The 19,149-nt window shown below is 36.8% G+C and overlaps 1 protein-coding gene across 1 annotated transcript in view; it reads right to left on the bottom strand.

The window, feature by feature from the left end:
* LOC148829168 (voltage-dependent calcium channel subunit alpha-2/delta-4-like) overlaps positions 1-19,149 on the bottom strand; it is a 205,026-nt gene that overhangs the window by 105,285 nt on the left and 80,592 nt on the right. Inside the window, exons 26-28 of the mRNA XM_088923114.1 lie at positions 16,588-16,715; positions 13,443-13,517; positions 11,374-11,454 (exon numbers count right to left, since the gene is read on the bottom strand). Coding sequence (XP_088779240.1) covers positions 11,374-11,454; positions 13,443-13,517; positions 16,588-16,715 — 284 coding nt within the window. The remainder of the gene's footprint in view (positions 1-11,373; positions 11,455-13,442; positions 13,518-16,587; positions 16,716-19,149) is intronic.

Below are 19,149 nucleotides of genomic sequence, written 5' to 3' on the forward strand. Positions count from 1 at the left end.
AGGGAACTTGGAATTTCAAAAGACCTGAGACACTGAGTGACCTTTTCCTGCTTCTTCTGATATAAAATCTGTGTGGATATATCTTGGCCACAACTCTCACCCAGGTGTTTACAGTGATTCATCTTTGTTTGTTGGCGACTAGAAACCAACTTCTGATCATTTCCAACGGTTGAAGAAAAACAACTATTTTAACAGGATTATATGTTTCATACCCTTCTCCTTTCTTTTATTTTAACAATATCTATCTATCTCTCTATATATGATATGATGTGTTGTATTAACCTCTCTGTCCTTTACCATGACTGTTTTTTTTTAATTCTGTTTGGCCAATGTTTTATCTGTGTGATTGTGTTTAGGAGTGGCTAGAATCCTTTAAGAAGACCAATCTGTAGCTGAATCCAGTTAAGGGAATGTTTTGTTGTGTGTATTAGAACTATTTATATCCACAATTTCTTTTTTCCCGAAAGGAGTTCGCAGCCCACTTTACAGACTTCTGGAAGGATGTGAGCCACATTATCTGGTGAGCATAGCTGGATGTTCTAAAGCCAATCAAGCATACTGAAAACCCATAACTACCAGTTCTACTGTCACAGGGACCTGGAAATGCTAAGCTACTAAGCAGGAACTGTGACAGCTTTGGTTGAAGATGACAGCACACATTTGCAGCATCAATGTTTGTAGCTCTTAGTTGGATAAATCCTATTTTGACATTTTTGACAAGTACATTTTTTTCAGTAACCAGTATTACCATGTTTCCTCTGCATTTTTACGATAAACTAAACTAAAAACGATTTTTCTCTTCTGTGGAATAATTCTTTTTTTTGTTGTTGTTGAAGCAGACAATCAGATGTAGGTGTTGGACCAACCTATATATAGTTTCCTATATCAGCAATGGAAAGTGTGCATAGGGAACATGCTTTTACATACAGCTTGCTTTCTTTTCTACGCTGCAGCATTGATTGCTTTAAAAATAAATCTTTTGGTTGATATTTCTTCAATTTGATTTTCAAAAGCTCTACAGCAAGCCCCTGCCCCCTTTTAAAACAAGGACTTAGCTTTGCAGTATTACGTATTTTATCATGTCGATTAACAAAATGAAAATCGAAAATGGCAGTGAGAGCACACAAAAGGACTTTGTCAGCCCATGACAGCAATAAAGAGCACAGTAGCCAGACAACAGACCTATCTCTCTTCACTTCATGAGCACTAAATCAAGCACAAAAACACTGAGAAGTATAATAAAGATGGAATAATATTAAATGTACTGTAGATTTAGGCAGTACAACATTGCTGAAAATTTGGCACTGACAACACCCTCAAACGCCAGATTGGAGTAAATGGTATTTACAGTATCTACAAATATACTGAGAGGAAGGGATATTAAACGCTATTTACACAGCAATTCACAGGGAATCTAAACTAAAGCTTGGCTGCAAGCTGAGAGATCCGTTAGCTTTAATTGCACAGAAATAGTGGATAGTTATTGGAAGCCCCTGCCATATTCTCACCTAATAGTATGAAATTCTAAACAAATAGATTAGCTTCCCACAACAAAGCTAAATGAATTAAGTATTAACAGATGCTGAGAAAAAAAAACTAAATTAAGTGATTTATCTTTACTGAGACATCACCTCTTTGGGTATGTGCATCGTTTAATTTAAGGAATGGAATGTTAAAGCTGTTATGCTAAATAGCTTGAGATGACTACCTTTTAGGACCTAAGGTTTTAAAAAAAAATAAATAGAGACGTGTTGGGATGTTTAGGTGAAAAAAAAATGTTTTCGATAACAATTGAGAGAACATTAACATCTCAATACTGAAACCTTGAGTCCCAGTTTGAAAGAAGAGGAAGTATTAATTTATTTGCAGAAAGCGAGTCATACAAAATGTTCTTTACAATTCTAAAATTTAAAAAAATGTTATATATTATTATACATTATGTTACTCAAACATATAGATAATAATCCATCTTAAACAGGGAACGTCTGATAAATTAATGATGAGAGGTGACATGTTTGCTGAAGTGTGGGGTGCACACCCCAGTCTTGACCTGAGAGTTAGGCCTTGTCTTCCAAACTCATTAATGCAAATGGGATTTTTCTGAGTCTCACATTAGGCATGAAATCAACCTGCTGGCAACTGAGGGGAATAAAAATTCTCCCTATAGAATCCTTCATTAGAAATGTGTGTCTGCGCTGAATTTAATTCAGCATATTCTGTGCCCTGTTTTGTAAATACTCTACATTGTTTAACTCAATTCTGGTAAGAAGAGGAATGAAAATCACACACAAGATAATTGATACTGATGTAACAGTCTCTGTGCTCTTACATGTTCACGTGGTAATAACCTCCCTGTCAGAGAGCTGCTTCCTACTGAGGGCAATGTGGTGCACTCTTGAAACCGGTGGAGTCACTATCATCAGTGACAATAAAGATATTAACTCTCTAGGCTTTTCCGAAGGAAATCTGAAAGCTCCCCTTCACTTGAAAAAGCTGAAAGAGCACTATCAACAGAAGCCCTCATTTGTAGTGAGAGAGTTGAAATCCAGCCTGGCTATACACATTATTTTACTGTCTAATTTATTGAACATGACATAATTTGGTGCCCATTCATACAGCTGCACATTTTACTGGAGCAATCTGAGTGAAGTACAGTACCTTGGCTAAAGGGTGCAACAGGAGTGCTCCAACTTTGTTTTTGAAACCATTACCTTAGAGTTATGAAAACAGTTGCACAATGCATCATTAAAGGGGGCTTGTGTAGGCTGATCACATTTGTATTATCCTGTAGTTGCTCCATTCTCTTTTCTCCATGTGAAAAGGTTTATTGTGCAGAAGACCTCAGAAACTGCAGTATTGGATAGGCACAAATTTTTATTTTAGTATCGCAATGTCCCTGAAGCACAAGATGAATAGCCTGAATACTAAAAACAAAGTGCAACAATGCTGCATGTTTTTAGGGAGTAAAGAGTGATCTGTTTAATTAGGAAAATCTCAATTCGCCCTTGTCACTAGTACATGTCTATTATTAAATAGGACACATCAGGTATAATCAATTGAGTTTATCCAGAAACTGCAGTTTATCCTACTAACCCGGCTGCCAACAAGGGAAGAAGAGCTACTATTTAACCCTTAAACAGACATATACCTGTTATTGGTTCTGTTTTGTGAGTTCACAATTTTACTTCAATGTTGTTTTTAATCCACATCAGAAATCTAAAAATACATTGTGGAAAATTATGTTTGAGAAATATTTTAAAATTGTATAAAAGTGCATATTATTGGATCCTAACTGCCTTGAACACGGAACTGTTCAGAACTATGCAGCTACATGCTTTACTGAAGGACAGACAGACCATTCTGCAAAACGCTACATTACTCACCAGTGTCCTGTCGGAAGTACAACTGCTAAAGTCTAAAAGCACTGTTTATCACAGAAACAAGTGACTTAACCACTTCACCAGAACTGTTAGAGTATGGCAGGTATCTGAATGTGACCAAAAGTTGCTGAAGGACAACTCTGGGTGTTGAATCATATACAATGATACTTACTGTAGTGCAGTATCTGATGCAATGTGTACATTGTAAAAACTGCTTCAGTCAAACATGTAGTTAACATGCAGTGCTATTAATGTACAACTTGTGCTTCATGGCCTAGACGTCAATGTAAATGAGGGTACTCTTGCTTCAGAGACAGAAAACTGCCTTCCTAGAATGTGTAATACTGCCACCTCCAGGCCTCTGATAACAATGCACATGCCATAACGAACAGTACACAGCGCATTCTCACACAATATGTAAACGTAGGGAAAAACTTATCAGCTTCCTTAAAATTTACTGATAATTTAAACTATGTGTATAGTATTCTGAGAAGTCTATATTTTATTCAGCAAAACCCTGCAATGTAAAATCAAGAGTCGTCTATTAGTGCAGCTTAATCTCTACATTTTATACTAATGCTCGCTGAACACAACTACAGTAGTACTGTATTTTCTTGTAACCCATCATTAAAAGTATAGTATTAGCAGTACAGTATATACCACATGTCTCGTTCTACACTGCTATGCATTTTTTGCAACATAACAATTCTAATTAATCATGGACTGAGGTGGACTCTCTCTACCTTTTTTAAAGAAAACACATAAATAAAACTCTCCAGTAATGAGTCAAAAGAAACTGCGTGGAAACAGTAAAATGAAAAGTTAACTTTACTGGCTGATCTAAAGAAATTACACCACACCAGGCTCCCCACTAGGCCTCTCACACGCGCTTTAAAGAGGTGAGAGCTCAAGAGTTAGTACAATAACACATCTTCTGATAACATTCTGGCTGGACCACTACATTAGCTCCAGTGCTGCTAACTCCTGTTAAAGCTCACTCAGTCATTTAGTTTCTAGGTAAAAAAAATAAGCATTCTATCTCACCCACACAGTAACAAAACTGGGCACCTATTATGATTCATGAAGCTTACTTCAGCTGAAAATCCAGATGCCAAAGGGCAGAATTATTACAGATCTGAAAGGGGGCGTTGGAACAAAATTGATTGCATCCATCATCATAATAATGACATAGATGATAATGTTGACGTTTTGTGTGAAATGTATCTACATCTATTTTGAGACGTTTGAAATATATCCTAATGACCCACCAAGTATCCTGCAATGCATGGTATGAACAGCAGCTCTTTGGGTAAAGATAAAAGCACAGCAAACAAAGATGATATGCTCATCCCTGTGTTGGGTCATAGATACCCTGTAAACTAAGAAGGCAATCTGACCCAGAGCGTGTTCACCTTCATATAACTCATTTTATTTATTTTTTTTCAGTGGCATCCAAAGGATAATTAAAGCATTAAATCATTCTGGCTTTTCAATGATTTAGACCATTTTCATTCAAAACTGTGTGAAAGCATCCATATGTGTTGGGAGAATTGAGGTAGGTCACACCCTTTGACTAAGAGCTCTCACTTTATGTGAAAGTAACAGTTTCCAAATGATAGTTACCACCTCTTTTCTCTAATTCTCCTCGACATTAGTTTGACTTTTTTGAGTTCCCTTCCTGCTCCATCTTTCCCTCAAGCTTATCAATGCAATAATTCTTTAAACATCTGTGTAAATATTGTTGGTTTGTGAGTTAGCAGCTGAATGCGTGGGTGGAAAAGAGGAATGGCTTCTGTGAGTTTCCCTTTTTCTTCTACAATTATTTGAAAGAAATATGGAATGAACAGAGCTGCTACCTTATTTTTTGTTCATGATTAAAAGCTGTTGAGATACTGTTTGTGAGCTGTGAAACAAGCATAATAAAGAATGTATTTCCTTACTTTGCTGTCTTTAGTTGTTAGAAAGGCAAGAAAAAAATGATGATCCTGATTGAATTGGGCTTATCTGTGGAGAAGATGAATCGTCTTTGTCTTCTATGACTATAATAACAGAACTATAACAATTATAATAAGCACGAAATAGGAGAAGGGGAAGCCCATATCTTAATTTCTGAAATGCTGCTATTTCAAAAGACAAACAACAGGACTTGTGATCTTGTGCAATGTCAATGTGAAGGTTGAGATAATTATTTTCTGGTCTTTGTATATACAATACATCACAATTGCCGCAGCTGCCTTCAGTAGACAATAATCCCATTGCATTGAATTTTGAAGCAATTCAGTTTTTGTGAGACAGAGAACCTTGTGCATAGGACAACATGCTGGACACTTCAAACTTTTATCTTATCTTGAATGCATATACAGTAAGTGAAATAGTTTATTTAATTCATATTATTGCTCAATTTATTACAATACTGTGTTATTACAAAAAATTGTAATTGCAAGAGCCTGATGCTCATAAGCCTGGAAGTGATCAAACTCATGTTGCAAAAAAGGTCTTTGTTCAATTTTAATGATATTTCCGATTCTCTACAGCATGGCAGAAAACGAAACTGCTAACTAGGCTTATTCAAATGCAGTAGTTATTTCATGTTAATTGCATACATAGTTCCCTGTAATTTTGTAAGGCACTTTATACAAATGATCACATGGTAAATGGCCCACTGTTCACACAGGTTCACGGTGTAACCTGTATCTACTGTAATTGATGCTAGAGTGCAATCCAGATTGTCTTTTAAAACATTAAAGCTTAAGCATTGATAACACACATTATTGAATCACCAGTATTGAGTAATTAACTGTCACTTATTTGAGTCCTGAAGCTGACCTCATTAATACCCATTTTAATAGTCTTTTGTCAGTATTATTCAGAGCTTCCAAGAGCTACAAATCACTGCAAATCACTTCAATTTAATTAGTCTGCCCCTAATACACCTGTTAGTCCCAGAAATTAGTATGGTCTCTTTTCTCTAAACTGCATCTAGTGTAATTTCTGGGTCAGACCTCAGTGGAGATTTGTCCATGATTCATATCTAATTTTGACTCAATTTTTTCAGCAGAGTGGCAGTAATGTGCCCCTGCCATAAGAAGTTTTTTATACCATTTTAGTACTTAATTAGATCCGGTTACACAGATCTTTTGTATACACTCGTTAAATACTAGAAAGTATAAAAGAAGAGTAGTTGTGAAGTCAAAAACAACAGATTTCCAATTTAACTTAAAGGGCAATGAGCTATCCATGGTGCTGATTCGTAACTACATTCTGCAAGAAATGAATGAGGATCCCATATCATATTCTAAGAGTAAGAAACGTATGGCTTTGTAATACCCCAAACACTATTATCAAACAATAGCACAAAATCAGAAATTCTAAAGAATTTCACTGTCCTAAGACATGCATTGGCTGAAATAAATATTGGTTCATAGATAACTGGCCGGAACACTAGTGAGTAAATACAGTAGTCAATATTTTTAGGAGAGCTGCTTTTGACCAATATAAATAGTTTAACAAGCAATGTTTATTACATTTGAAGAATGTGATCGATGAAAGGCTGAGCCAAACAAAATCTGTTCTTGAGCTGCATTTGACCTCGCTGTTTGATGTCTACGGTGAAGCTCGCTCGGCTTCTGCTGACAGGAAAGCATCACTTCGTTTCAACATTTCAGTTTGAAGGAATTCAGAAGGGGAAAAATAGATTTCAGCTTCTTGCCAGAGTGCTAAAGTACTGTGGCTGTTGGAGCTCTAGGCACTTGTTAAACAATACCGTATGATTTTGCATTCTGTTCACATTCTTTTGTATCCATGCCACTACACACTCTGCAGCCTACTGCTTTCTCAAGATTAAAAGGGCTCTATTGCTCTGCAATGGAAACATGTTTTCATTACCCCAGGTTCGCTAGAAACATTGCGTCTGTCAGAGCAGATGAACAACAAGAGAAGACTTGCATTCTTACAGTTTGCAAATTTAGTATAATACCTCAGTGCTTGTGCAGTTTTTTTTTACTTAGTGCACATTACGAAGCACAATGTTGTAAACAGAAAAGGTAAATTATTGATTTGATAATGACTGGATTATGCTAGGCAAGCAGGGAATCTGCAATAATAAGAGAAAAGAACACATACAGTGGCTCAATTGCATTGGGACTTTTGTAGGCGTCAATCTCATCTTCTCCAAACTGATTGGTTCAAAGTTCTAGACTAATTCTAGGTCAGCATCAGCAGTTTTGTTCTGTTCAATTTAGAAAGAAGCAGATTCTGACCCCCAACCTGGAAACATCCATCCATTTTCTTTGCTGTATCCAGTACAGGGGGAGCTGGAACTTATCCTGGCAAACAACAGGCACAGGGCAGGATACACCATGGATAAAATACCAGTCCAGTGCAGGGCACTCACGGACACAAACACGCTCAGACTAGGGCCCGTTTTTACAGAAGCCCATTAACCTACAAGTATGTCTTTGAAATGTGGGATGAAACCATGGGAGCACCCAGAAGAAACCCATGTGAACACAGGGAGAACATACAAACTTAAACATAGATAGTGTCCCAGGAATTTAACCCAGGGCCCATGTGCTGCAAGGCAGGTATCCTAACCACTGCGCCACCATGCTGCCGATACTGTACATGAAAACACGTTTTCAAGAAATATCAAAGTATTTATAACATGATATAAACAGAACAAGAAAAAAATGAAACCGATACTGCCATTTTATCTTTCAAGGGCTCATTTATCTATTTATGAGTGCAGTTTGTGACTATATCATAAGATGAGATGACATTAACTCCAGAGTACTCCCCCCCTTTAATTCAAGTTACTATTTGCTGGCAAGGCTAATCCAATGTGTATTATACAGATCAGTGCTTTTTATCTACGAGGTTTCCAAACAGTGATCAAAATCACGAAGGTAGGGAGTTTTTTCTTCTCACTTTTGAAACTGCTTGCGTTTGAAGACTGGGCAGTTGAGCAACCTCCTCTACTGGAACAGATGATCTATTACAAGTGTCACCGATATTGTGATCCTGCATCAACCGAGATGATGACTTCAACCTTGTATTTGAAAATGCTTGCAAAATGTATTTGTAATGTACAGGTTACCTTAACACTTGACAGATTTCTATTAAAAAAACAAAGCTTTTTCAATTTTGCTACTTAAACGGTGCTATGATTGAATTGTTCTTCCCTCAGGGGGTCATAAACCATTGTGAGAAATGCAGCTTGTCATGAAAAGTGCTCCAAGCCTTATATCTAGAATTTAAGCACCAACGGGATGGATATTTGTGAAAAATATCATACAGTATATTAACCAATGCCTCCATTTATGATCCTCTGCTGCTTAAGTGCAACATGCAGTACTACAGTAAGTCCTTCAGTTTCATTTTTTAACCAGTTAATTCTGAAAATAGCCAGTTTCATTCTCACAGCTCAGACTGCCTTCGTCTTGGGATCCATGGAATCATGTGAATTGCAATGTGATACAGCAGATACCATTAAAACCCAAAACAGGTTCTGATTTATGCAAATTTCCAATTTTTTCCCCATAATTTTCCCATTCATAACAGGTCATCAAAAGTGGCCACTTACATAATCTACTGCTGCTCAAGTACTATTCTGCCAGTTTACTCCAAACTTGGCATATAGAGTATCATTTTGGTGACAGTCAACACATGGTAAAATGGTGTTTCTGCATAAGCCACAGTAAGCACCTGATAACCATATGTTAGAGTCCATTTTCTTGGGAAGAGCAGCATTATTGAATGAAAACTTAGCAGATTACATCACACCAAGTCCTGTTTCAGACATTGACCTCACAGGTTACAGTGGTACTTTATACACCCACATAGGGTCATCAGATGCTTGTCATAGCCTTCTTCATAGCCTTTTTTGGCCAATTATGTCCAAATATGGTAGGTGCAATTACACTATAATAAAATACGATTCCTGTATATTCCAGGATGACTGATCGCCATTTATTCTATTCTGCTGAACAGTCAAGACTGGCAAACTGCTCTTGAACAAAACACTGTTTGGTCACTTAATTCCAAACTTTGTATTGTAGGTACAGTATAATTTTGTTGAATACAATTAATTGCTGTTTTAAGAAACTTGACATGTTTGATCCAACTAATAGTACAACTAAAGATTCAATTAACTCCAAACTTGAACCATTCTAATTTCCAGTAAGGTACAGTAGCTTGCAGTTCACCTGCACAGTTAAAATAAACGCTTAGGGACTTACCTGGGATTCATCAAAATTGTTTTGATTTGGTAAATATTTGGAACTTGGCAAACACCAGATGACATTGAATGCATGCAATGTATAGTGTGATATTCAGATAAAAGAAACATAGACTATAAATATAAGCTTTCTAAAAAGCTTCCAACATTCAAAATGTAGAAAAATACAGGTAGGAAGTTTTTCACACTAAGGGTTATGAGGATCAGGGACATTGTTGTCTGGCTTAGAATAAGAAATATACTAATAAAGACATTAAGTCTGAAAGCAAATAAAAGATAATATATTTTTTAAAATATTACATTCTAAGCCACAAAAATATGTTATGTACTGTACAGCATATTTGCCTGCCATTTAAGAGTCATGTACTTTATTATAATATAGTAATACAGTTATTTGTCACAAATATAGTCCTGCAACTTTGGGACCATACCAGTCATCCAAAAAGTAGAGTCTCTGTCAACAACAGATTAAGGATTTATGTGAAACATAAACAAAGATGGTAATCTTACAGTGACGTGATATGATTGTGTTGTGGAACTTTGCTTTTGTAATGAACTGTTATGGAATGAATCTGTTCCTTATACTGAAATGCCGTTGGAAGAAACTGTTCAATTTGCATAGCAAATAGAAATTAATCAAATTCACTATATGCAGATGGAACACTTGTGCTATATACAGTACAGTCCAGGAGAGTGATTTTGAACTTTGACCAAAAAAAATAAAAGTAAAACTTCACAGTGTTTGGTCTTCACCAGTACAAGTTGATAGTTCTCCAGGAGTAATGACGTACCCTATAATAGCAGTGATGCATCTCGAAAATGAGGTACAACATATCCACATTTGGACTTTAATGACAGCTTAGCACCATATCAGAACAAATGACACCAAATTACTTCAGTAGGGCATTACAACCTGACGAACGCAGTCTCTGTTTGGTAGTTTTGAACACATGAACCTTAAAAAGCAGCAATAAAGGAAGGTGAGAACACTCATCTGAAAATTAATTAGGACAAGAGGAATTTAAACAGGAAATACTGCAATGAATTTGGCCACAGCATAGGGCTTTAGCAAGCATCTAGACAGAAATGAAAAAGAATAGGAATATATTCATCTATCCATTCATTTTCTAACCACTTCATCCAATTCAGAGCAAGAGCCAATACTAGCAAGCAATGGGCGCAAGGCTGGATACACCCTGGATGGGATGCCCCCAGTGCAGAGCAGACGCAGACACAAACACACATGCTCACACCAGGGTCAATGTGTTTTACCCAGAAGCCAATTAACTTACCAGCATGTCTTTGGAAAGTGGTAGGAAACAGGCGTAATCAGCTAAAACCCACATGAGCACAGGAAGGACACACCATGCTGATAGCACCCCAGGTCTGGAATTGAACCCAGTGACCAAGAACTGCGAGGCAGCAATGCTAACCACTTTGTCACTGTACCACCATAGGGCAGTTTCATTTTGTGCAGTTTCTAATTCCATATGTTTCACTCCATGCAACTATAGATTTTTTTACTTGTGAAATGATGAGGGCATATTATAAACCTTATAATGGCAAAGGAACAGCTCCATCAGTTAAATTCAAATAGAATCACAGTCATATAATAAATGATTCATATGACTATTAACTGATGCAGCTGTTTAATTTGTTGACTGTGAAAAACTCCAAAAAAGACTTTTTGTGTTAGAAGTAGATATAGTTATATACTGTACACTTAGTTACTCCAAAAGAAAACCCCAGCTTCCCTACCTGCAGCGATGGCTATCTTCTTATCTATGGTGACTGTCACTGCAGTGCTGGCGATCACCACCTCACCCTTGGAAATCCCATCTGCCATAACAGAACAGGATGGACAGGTCAGCATTAACACTGAAACAATACAATTCCATAAATGACCAGTTACATGAGGTCCTGCAAAGACACACTGATCACATGCAAGCATTTTGTAGCTGGTCACTTAAAGGAGCACATAGAGTGCACTCACATGCTATTTCCTTTAAAGACAACAGTTTTCAAGCAGTAATTTGCAGATATTCTAGCCTTTAGTCCATAAAATAAATTGGATTACTTATATGGTTTTTATTTTTAACTCATATCAGTCGTGTAATGTTTTGCATTCTCTGGAAATGAGCTATGAATGATTTATAAATGCTCATGAGAATACCACGAGAATTATTGTATTTGTTTTGACTTGACAGGTGCTTTTCTCTCAAGATAATCTGTAAATTGCAAGGATATTTCAAAAAGTATGTCCAAAAAATATGTGCATAGAAATGAACCATTTATAACCGGCTACAAATTAAAAAGCACATAAACATCATCAAGAAGAAACACAATAAAAAGAGCTATGACACACTGCAACTAATGGTATCCTGTATGAAAAATACTACAAAAATTGTAGGTCTAATGCAATTTATTTACCATCTAACATGGAATTTTGCATTCTGCATTTGCATTTGCATTTTGCATTACTGGGTTCATGCAAAAGACACATGAACATGGCTTTTGCGCATTACATATTACACTTTGTCTAAATTATTTACATTTACATGTAGCACGAGCTAACCATTCAAATATACATAACTTAGTGGGACACGTTTACTGTACTTGGTGAAATAATACATTAAAATAACCCTGTAACAGAAACTAAAAATATGTAGGTGTATGATGAAGTGGGGACCTATACACAAATGTGGTCTGAAATAAGGTTAAAAAACGAAAGGAAGGAGTGATAAGTTATGCAGGGCAGACTGAGGTTAATTAGCTACTACCCTGTACATAGTATTTTAGAAATTGCAATTTTCTGAATTGTATTTGAATTACTCTCATATGTTCAACAGGTATTCATTAATGAAGTCAGTGGTGGTTAAAAAAAACCTTTCATATTTAGGAAGGCTAGATTGGCCTGTCTAAGAATGCTGTCTACTTAATAACACAACGAGGAAGTGTTTTAAGTCTGTAGTTCATTTTACATACAACATGCAAGGAGCACGCGATTTGTAGTAACCAGCACTACAAATACATGGTTCATTTATTTTAAAACTATATAGGACCCTGGGGTTAACCAGAGCTACTGCAGTCTGCACCTGCAAACTATGTTTTGGACTAGCAATATGGGTGTACGGTACAGCGTGTATACAGTAGGTACAGTATGTGCTAGGGAAGTTCAAAGGCCTACTGTATGGGTACACCTGAAACTTTTTCATGTGGATGAATCCAGAAAGCAGGTTTCACACAAAACCTTCAGATTAACGTTTTGGATTTTCTGACAAGAAATAGACCATATAAGGAAGGAACAATAAAGATGCATTCAAATGGCAATGCTGGATGCCCAGAACGTATTTCAGGTACTCTGGACATGGACAGACACACAGTATCAGCTTATTTGCTGGCACTGAGCAACACTCCAGTTTCTGAATGAGTAACACTGCGCCATCCTGATTCCCAAGGTTTTTTTTATGGTCTGTGAGAAAAATGTTACATGACACAACTTAACGCAAGCCTGTTACATTTCTTTTGTACAGGAGAGTGTTTGTTGTGAGTTTTCATGCTGTTAAAAGCATTTCATTCCTCTGTGCCTTTTTGTCCTACAGTATGCATTCTCTTCAAAACACTGTCCCCCAGAGAGCTTTTTAGCAAGGCAGAATGTAAGTGAGGAGATAAGTCAATGAATAAATTATTGCTCAGTAGAAAAGCTGAGGTTTGAGCCATGCAGAAGGATAGCAGCAGGTGGAAGGATGCACAATGGAAAATGCTATCCAAGAACATTGAAAATGCAGAGAGAACATGCTCATAGCCCAACATGCCGATTTAAATACCATCCTCGTACTCCGGTTCAAGGTCTTCTGGACTGGGTGAGGGGCTATAGTCATATTCGTAGTCCCTGAAAACATCTGAGGAGGCAGGTATAATTTATTTGCATCGACAGAACATATGACTGTCTTACTAGCCATCTTCATGAAATGAGAAAATAATGTACTCTATGGTAACACTTTAGAATACGTGTCTGCATGTTTTTTTTAAGTACATAACTTAAACATTAATTGTGAATTCACTTTTAGATTCTGCAGTGTTCGTACACATTATAGGAATGCTACAGCACTTTCTTAAGAAGACCAAATTTCACTTTGATGTTCATTACTGGAAATGTTTGAGTAATAAGCTAACTATATTTTGCAAAAGACTTCAAAAATATGAACTGGGATGCTTCAAAGTAAGAAATTAAGAAATTAATGTCCTTAGTTAAAAAGTACTAATTCTTTCAAAGACGACTTCATGAAAATATAAAAGTAATTTGTTTAAAAGGATTAGAAACAAAAGAGCAATTAAGTAATGCTGAATTTAAAGTAATAACCACTTCATACAGTACAGTATATGCAGATGGTAGGAGTACTTAGAATTAATTACAGTAATAATAATTTTTTAACTTCATTCATGAAAGGAGGACACGTTTGGAATGATTACTTATTTTACACATATTTTTCCTTGCATTTTTTATCTTACTCCATCTTTTACCTATTTAATTCTTAGTGTAGTGATTTAAGATATACTTTATCACAAAGCCAGATATTGTAATATACTTAAACTTAGTGTATGTTTCTAAATTGAAAATGGATCAATACAGTCTGTTTACAAATAATTCTGCAAAGAACACTAGAGTTGATGGACAAAGCATGTGCTTTAGTTTCCCTCTTTTGGTGGTTGCTCTGTTTTTTCATGGTCATCTTATTGCAATATGATATATTGCATTATTCTTAAGGAAGTGTTCCAATATTAGTGACACTGCATTGTAAACTCCAGATACTTCTTTTGCAAAAAAAAAACCTCTTGGCATGTCTTCTGGATATCCAGGCTGGATGGATCCAGGAAGAGGGATAAAGGATATTCCTCTTTTCCAACATCATATTACTTAACTTAACGTTTTAGTTACTAATTAATCTCTTTTAATTAATTGTGCTTTTTAACAGTTCAATGAAAAGCCTATTGCCCCTCTGTAAATCGATGTTGATGGCAAACCACAGTCTCATACTTATTCAACCATTGCTGAAGTACTATTGAGCACGCCCACCTCTAATTCTCTAAAGGAGATGTTCTGTGCAACCTTTGTGTTGCAAATCCAGCTCTTTAAGGTACAACAGATTTACTAATGCCCAGAAAGCTCAGTGGGGACTATGCCTGCCTTACGCCCATAGCTAGGACTTCACTTCTCTAGCTCTCTTCAGCTGTGAAAGGATTCACCGAGTGGTGAATCACTTTGAAAATCACAGAAATGTGGCAGCTCATTTCTATATTTATTACTTTTTTTTCAGATTTCAGAGAAATCTTGACACAAGGGATTGCCCTCGAAAACAATCCTTAAAACAAATCATTTCACTTCAAATCACTTGAAAATATTACTTTTATGGATAAATGATTAAAAGGAATCTAACTTAAGTGAGCTTGCAAAACAGGTCAGGTTACAGTCTGGATGAAAGAACAGAATCTTATTTGCTGTAGGTTGCTGAAGAAAGGTAAAGATGACTGACATTTCAACTAAAATGTGATTTGTGAAGCAGTTTCTAGCAATAACCTTAAATGCAGATGGTGACAAAAATGTTTTGTTTGTGTATCATCCATGTGACCCAATTTCTGTTTTTGTTTCAGAAAATCCTGGGTTGAGTGATGTTTGGCAACTTGATAATTTGAGAACTTTGCACATTTCCTGTTTAGCTCAAGTCATAGAATAAAGGATGAGCATTTGTAAATTATGACTCAGATTGCATTGATTTTATTCCAGGTAAGAAAATCTGTTAAATTAATTTAATTAATGTCTAATGTGTTCCATAAATGCTGACATATTAAATATTTTTGCAAAAAGAAATAACTGCAGTGCTCGCTCAAGTTACAAATCTCCACTCATTCATTTTTGTCTCATTCACTGTTTCCCCAACACTTTTAACTCCCCATGACTGGTGCTGCTAAAAGTTCTGTAGACCATTTACAAAGAGCATTACTTGACGGCAACAGTTGATGAAAAATGAATCATGTAATTTACAACAAAGTCATTTTGTTGTGATTCCAATGATGCATTCAAGGCAAAGCTGCTAATTGACCTTTACCTTGATTTCTTAAAAAATGTGGAATATAGCCTATCTTTCTCAAAGCAATCTGCATCTCTTCTCAAGTGATTCTGCCGTATTAAAATGTATTCTTAACAAGAATAAGTCATTTCCTTTGCTTCAGAACTGGACCAGAAGATGAAAACCAAAGATGTTTTCTCATTTTCTTTGCTGCCCTCTTCTCATGTGCAACATGTAATGAATGCTTTACGGTGCCAAGAAACAAGGGCAACTTTGAAAGTGTTTTGTGCCAGCGCAGAAGGTTGCTCTGCCTTTTCTGATCTAAAAAAAAGATGTCTGAATTTCTCTCCATTCTGTTTCGCTTTCCTGCAAATGTGCCCATCTCCTGCTTGATGTACACATACAAAATTGTGCACATACTGTACAGTTGCCTGTTGAGCACACCGGCAGAGCATAATTCTCAGGTCTTGAAATATGAATGTTGAGGTGCGTGTATTATTTCATTTGCGTCCAAGAGGTAATTGTACTCGGATATTTTCAAGCTTTTTTGAGGTTGCTAAACTAGGAACAGACTGCTCCTCATAACATATATGGATAACATACATGTTCAGGTGGGTAGCTGCGTCAGCATGCCTAGGCTGCAAAGGAACATTTAATAGGTTTATTCCATGCTGAAAAAAAGAAGAAAGAAAACACAGCGTTTTGGCCGTGGAGCCTTCTTCAGGTGTGGCACCTGAAGTGAGGTGAGGTGTTCACATGAAGAAGGCTCCACGTCTGTTTTCTTTCTTTTTTTTCAGCATGGAATAAACCTATTACTTGTTCCTTTGTAACATCCATGTTTTCTTTCTGAAATCAAAGCAGAGATTACAAATGGCCCTGACGGTGTGGTGAGGCTATAATGTACCTCTGGTATCCTCCTCAGGAATGTAGTAGATGAAGCTCCCAGGGGGATGTTCAGCTGCACGACGGTACCACAGTGGGAAGTGATCCATGGTGAATATGCTTTCCTTGTCCCCTTTAGTTAGGAACTTCCTGCAGGATCAAGTAGATATGAGGGAGATGTCACAGATATTCAAATGAATTTCACTGTAACTGGGAAGTAGCTTTATACAGTAGGTTTAGCAAGATTTATTATAGTGACATTAAATATAGTTACAAATGAAATTGCTTTGGTGAAGGTAAAATAAAAAAACAACAGAATATACGAATGTAGCAGCTAAACGCTCTGAGCATTTCTACAGGATGGTAAAGATCCAAGAACTGGTCCCTATAACAGCATTTGAGAATGTTACTGGTACTAGAAAAATGTCAGATCCTCTCACTGGACATTCATTCATTGTTTTGTCACTCCTGCCACAACAAGGGCAGCTCATTGGTGAGTCTGTATCAAGGTTATCTTGTAACATTCATGTGTGTGCATTGTTTTTATCAGAAAGAGTAGCTAAGGATAATTTTCACCTTTTGTTCCTGTACAGTATATATAACATGATAAATACCTGAACTATTGCTACTTATTGGGGAAAACACAACTGAAAAACTACTTCAGGAGAGACGAGGAATAAAGTTGCACTTGTCATTTTGAGTATTTTCATGTAAAGTAACCTAGATTTAAAGTTTGTGTGATGCTCACAACACTACAATATTTTTCCTAAGCATTTAACTTAATAGAAATCAGGCAATTGCTGGAAGTATAGATACATTTTTTTTCCCACCATTTAAGTGAATTTAATTTCAAAACCCACTTCAGACTGATGGGTTGCAGATGGAATTTAACGGGAAGTGATTTAATATTCTGAAATATTCATTCCAGCTGAGCCTCACTTATTGGAAATTTAAAAAATCCACTACGTCCAAATTAAATTATTTCCTTTTTTCAGACACACCAGCAAACCTAGGAGAAAAGTATTTCTCTACCGTCTTGAAATTTTCTACTTGTCTTGAAATTTCATTGTGCAGCATATTGAAATTAAAGGAGTTTTAAACAAAAGCTCAGGATACTGTAGGTCAAACCCTAATCTCTTCCACTTCTTCTCAACTAAATATAAATAATCACATATCTGGTTTACTTCCTTGCTCATTTCATATCTAGCGTTTGTTGTTGAGGAAGAATTTTAGCATTTACCTTTTTTAAAGTGTAGAAGATTTAGACTAAGACTAGTTGGCTTTGAAAAATGCCTTTTACCTAGCAACAGAATGAAAGAACAATTGCAAGCATATTATTTGACTTTTTGATATTAATGCTACAACAGCAGAATGTGTAGCTCATTTCACACTTTTTATTTATATACTTCCTTTTGTCTGTATATAAGGTAAGACTGCTTCTTAAGAAGAACGTGGTCAATTACAAAGAAATGTTTGTAGAGAGAAAAACAACCCCTAATATGGAAACTTAGAATGAGCTTTCCTGTGTGAATTTGCTGTATAAAACTCATCTCGGTGGAGAGGTTACTCACAGATCTGTATGAGGGGCTGCTCTCAGACCTGCATGATTATATCCTCCCCATGTGCAGGAATAAAGGACTCTGCTTGACCACACCTAACCTGAGTGAAGAGTTTTCTTTGACAATTTCTAAACTTTTCTTCGACACTGTCACCATTCAACTCTCGATTGCACCTCCTTGCCACAAAACTGCTCTGTGCTACATCAACATTACAACATTATTATTGGGCAGAGTGGTGTCACTGTGGCTAAGGATGTGTGTCTGTGGCAGGAAGGTTGCCGGTTCAGGTGTTTCTAATTGCTCAGGTATTCCATGCTGCCAGGCTCCAGCCTTTGGAGATTACTTTTTGGGTTTGCTTCTAGAGTTAGAAGCCATAAACCACTACAGTGCTTGGCTGCAAAGCTTTCCAGTGTGTTCTGGAGAGCACAGTTACAGTATATGAGATGTCACAGGGAGGGCTGGAGGGGTGCCCAAGTGAGTTCTTTTAAAATAAAATGATGGCTCAGCCACAATAGCTGCAAAATTTATATTGGAAAAAAAAGGCAGAGCAGTGTCTCTGTGGCTAAGGATCTGCGCTTGGGGTGGGAAGGTTGCCGGTTCAAATCTCGTGGCTGACAGAGGAATCCTACTCTGTTGGGCCCCCGAGCAAGACCCTTAACCCCAGCTGCTCCAGGGGTGCCGTATAAATGGCTGACCCTGTGCTCTGACCCCAGGCTTCTCTCTCCCTGTCTGTGTGCCTCTGTGTCTTGTGGAGAGGAAGCTGGGATATGTGAAAAGACAAATTCCTAATGCAAGAAACTGTATATGGCTAATAAAGAGATCTTATTTTATCTTACAGTATCAATACTTCCCTTCACTCTTGCTTTTATTCATCCTAAGTCACTAAGCTACCATCCTTCATAATGCACCATTATTTCTTATCTTCTCAGCCTTGGTTTTCCACAACAAAGACTATGTCTCCTTCTCCGGGAACAATGGAGAACTTTACTACAGTATAACAATTGCCTTTTATCTTCTGTAAAGAC

The sequence above is a fragment of the Atractosteus spatula genome, chromosome 8 (assembly GCF_055471065.1).
Source record: "Atractosteus spatula isolate fAtrSpa1 chromosome 8, fAtrSpa1.hap1, whole genome shotgun sequence".
Taxonomy (NCBI): domain Eukaryota; kingdom Metazoa; phylum Chordata; class Actinopteri; order Semionotiformes; family Lepisosteidae; genus Atractosteus; species Atractosteus spatula.